The 1,059-nt window shown below is 42.0% G+C and overlaps 1 protein-coding gene across 1 annotated transcript; it reads right to left on the bottom strand.

Moving 5' to 3' along the window:
- Positions 1-210: 210 nt before the first annotated feature.
- Positions 211-795, bottom strand: LOC130981022 (uncharacterized). Its single transcript, XM_057904661.1, has one exon. The coding sequence runs from the start codon at positions 793-795 to the stop codon at positions 211-213; it is 585 nt and encodes a 194-aa protein (XP_057760644.1).
- Between the last annotated feature and the right edge of the window lie 264 nt (positions 796-1,059).

The following is a 1,059-nucleotide window of genomic DNA, read 5'->3' as shown; positions in this document are numbered from 1 at the left end:
TGATAGTGACTTTATTTAACTGTCGGTAATCTATGCAGTGTCTCATTCCACCATCCTTCTTCGTTACTAGTAATACTGGAGCTCCCCAAGGTGATGCACTGGGGCAAATAAATTTCGTTCCAAGTAGCTCATCCAACTGCTTCCTCAACTCTGCACGTTCCAGTGGTGACATCCAGTACGGTGCTATGGAAATTGGTCCGGTTCTAGGTACTAGTTCAATACTGTTTGAGGAGGAAATTCAGGTATGTCATATGGGAAAACATCAGGAAATTCCTTTGCCACTCGGATTCGTTCCAAGCTTAATTCACTATCATTCGAGCTAGCCGCTAACAGAACGTACCCCTCACAATCACTCCCGCCTAAGGTAACTCTTACGGAATTCAGATAAAAAGTATGAGACAGAAATGGTTTAATATCTAAACTATCAGACGGAATAACAGCTGTTCTTTCAAGGAAATCAAGGAAAACATGATACTTGGACAACAAATCTAATCCTCGAATAACTTCTAAACCACATAGAGGCAAACAGATTAGATCATGTATAAAAGTTCTATTCCTAATAGTGAATGGTACTTGCAGGCACACTAAACTAGTCAAAGCCTTTTGGGATGCAGGTGTATGGACAATCAAATCAAAGTTCAACTCAGAGAAATCTAGTCCCAACTCACGAGCAACAGTTAAAGAAATAAAAGAATGCGATGCACCCGAATCATATAGTACAGTTAGAGATCGATTCTTGACGTAACACTGACCTTGGATCAGGGCGTTTGGTTGCATAGCATCATCAGCAGTCATGGCAAACACTCGGCCTTGTTGCTGGGTTCGCACTGGATTCCGAGCAAATTCTTTTGGGCAATTCCTTGCCAAGTGTCCAACTTCCCCGCAAGTGAAACAAGCATTCGTTCCTTACAGCATCGAAATCTAACATAGCTATGGCCATGGAGATCATAACAGCTATGAGGATAGCTGTGCCTCGCATCGATTCATCGTTCGAAACTCGATTAAACTATGCCTATTCGCAGTCATTAAGGTCCTATCCGCACCAAACAATCAACATTA

The sequence above is a fragment of the Arachis stenosperma genome, chromosome 5 (assembly GCF_014773155.1).
Source record: "Arachis stenosperma cultivar V10309 chromosome 5, arast.V10309.gnm1.PFL2, whole genome shotgun sequence".
Taxonomy (NCBI): Eukaryota; Viridiplantae; Streptophyta; class Magnoliopsida; order Fabales; family Fabaceae; genus Arachis; species Arachis stenosperma.
Note: the sequence above shows the minus strand (reverse complement) of the source record. Positions and strands in the feature narration are given on the sequence as shown.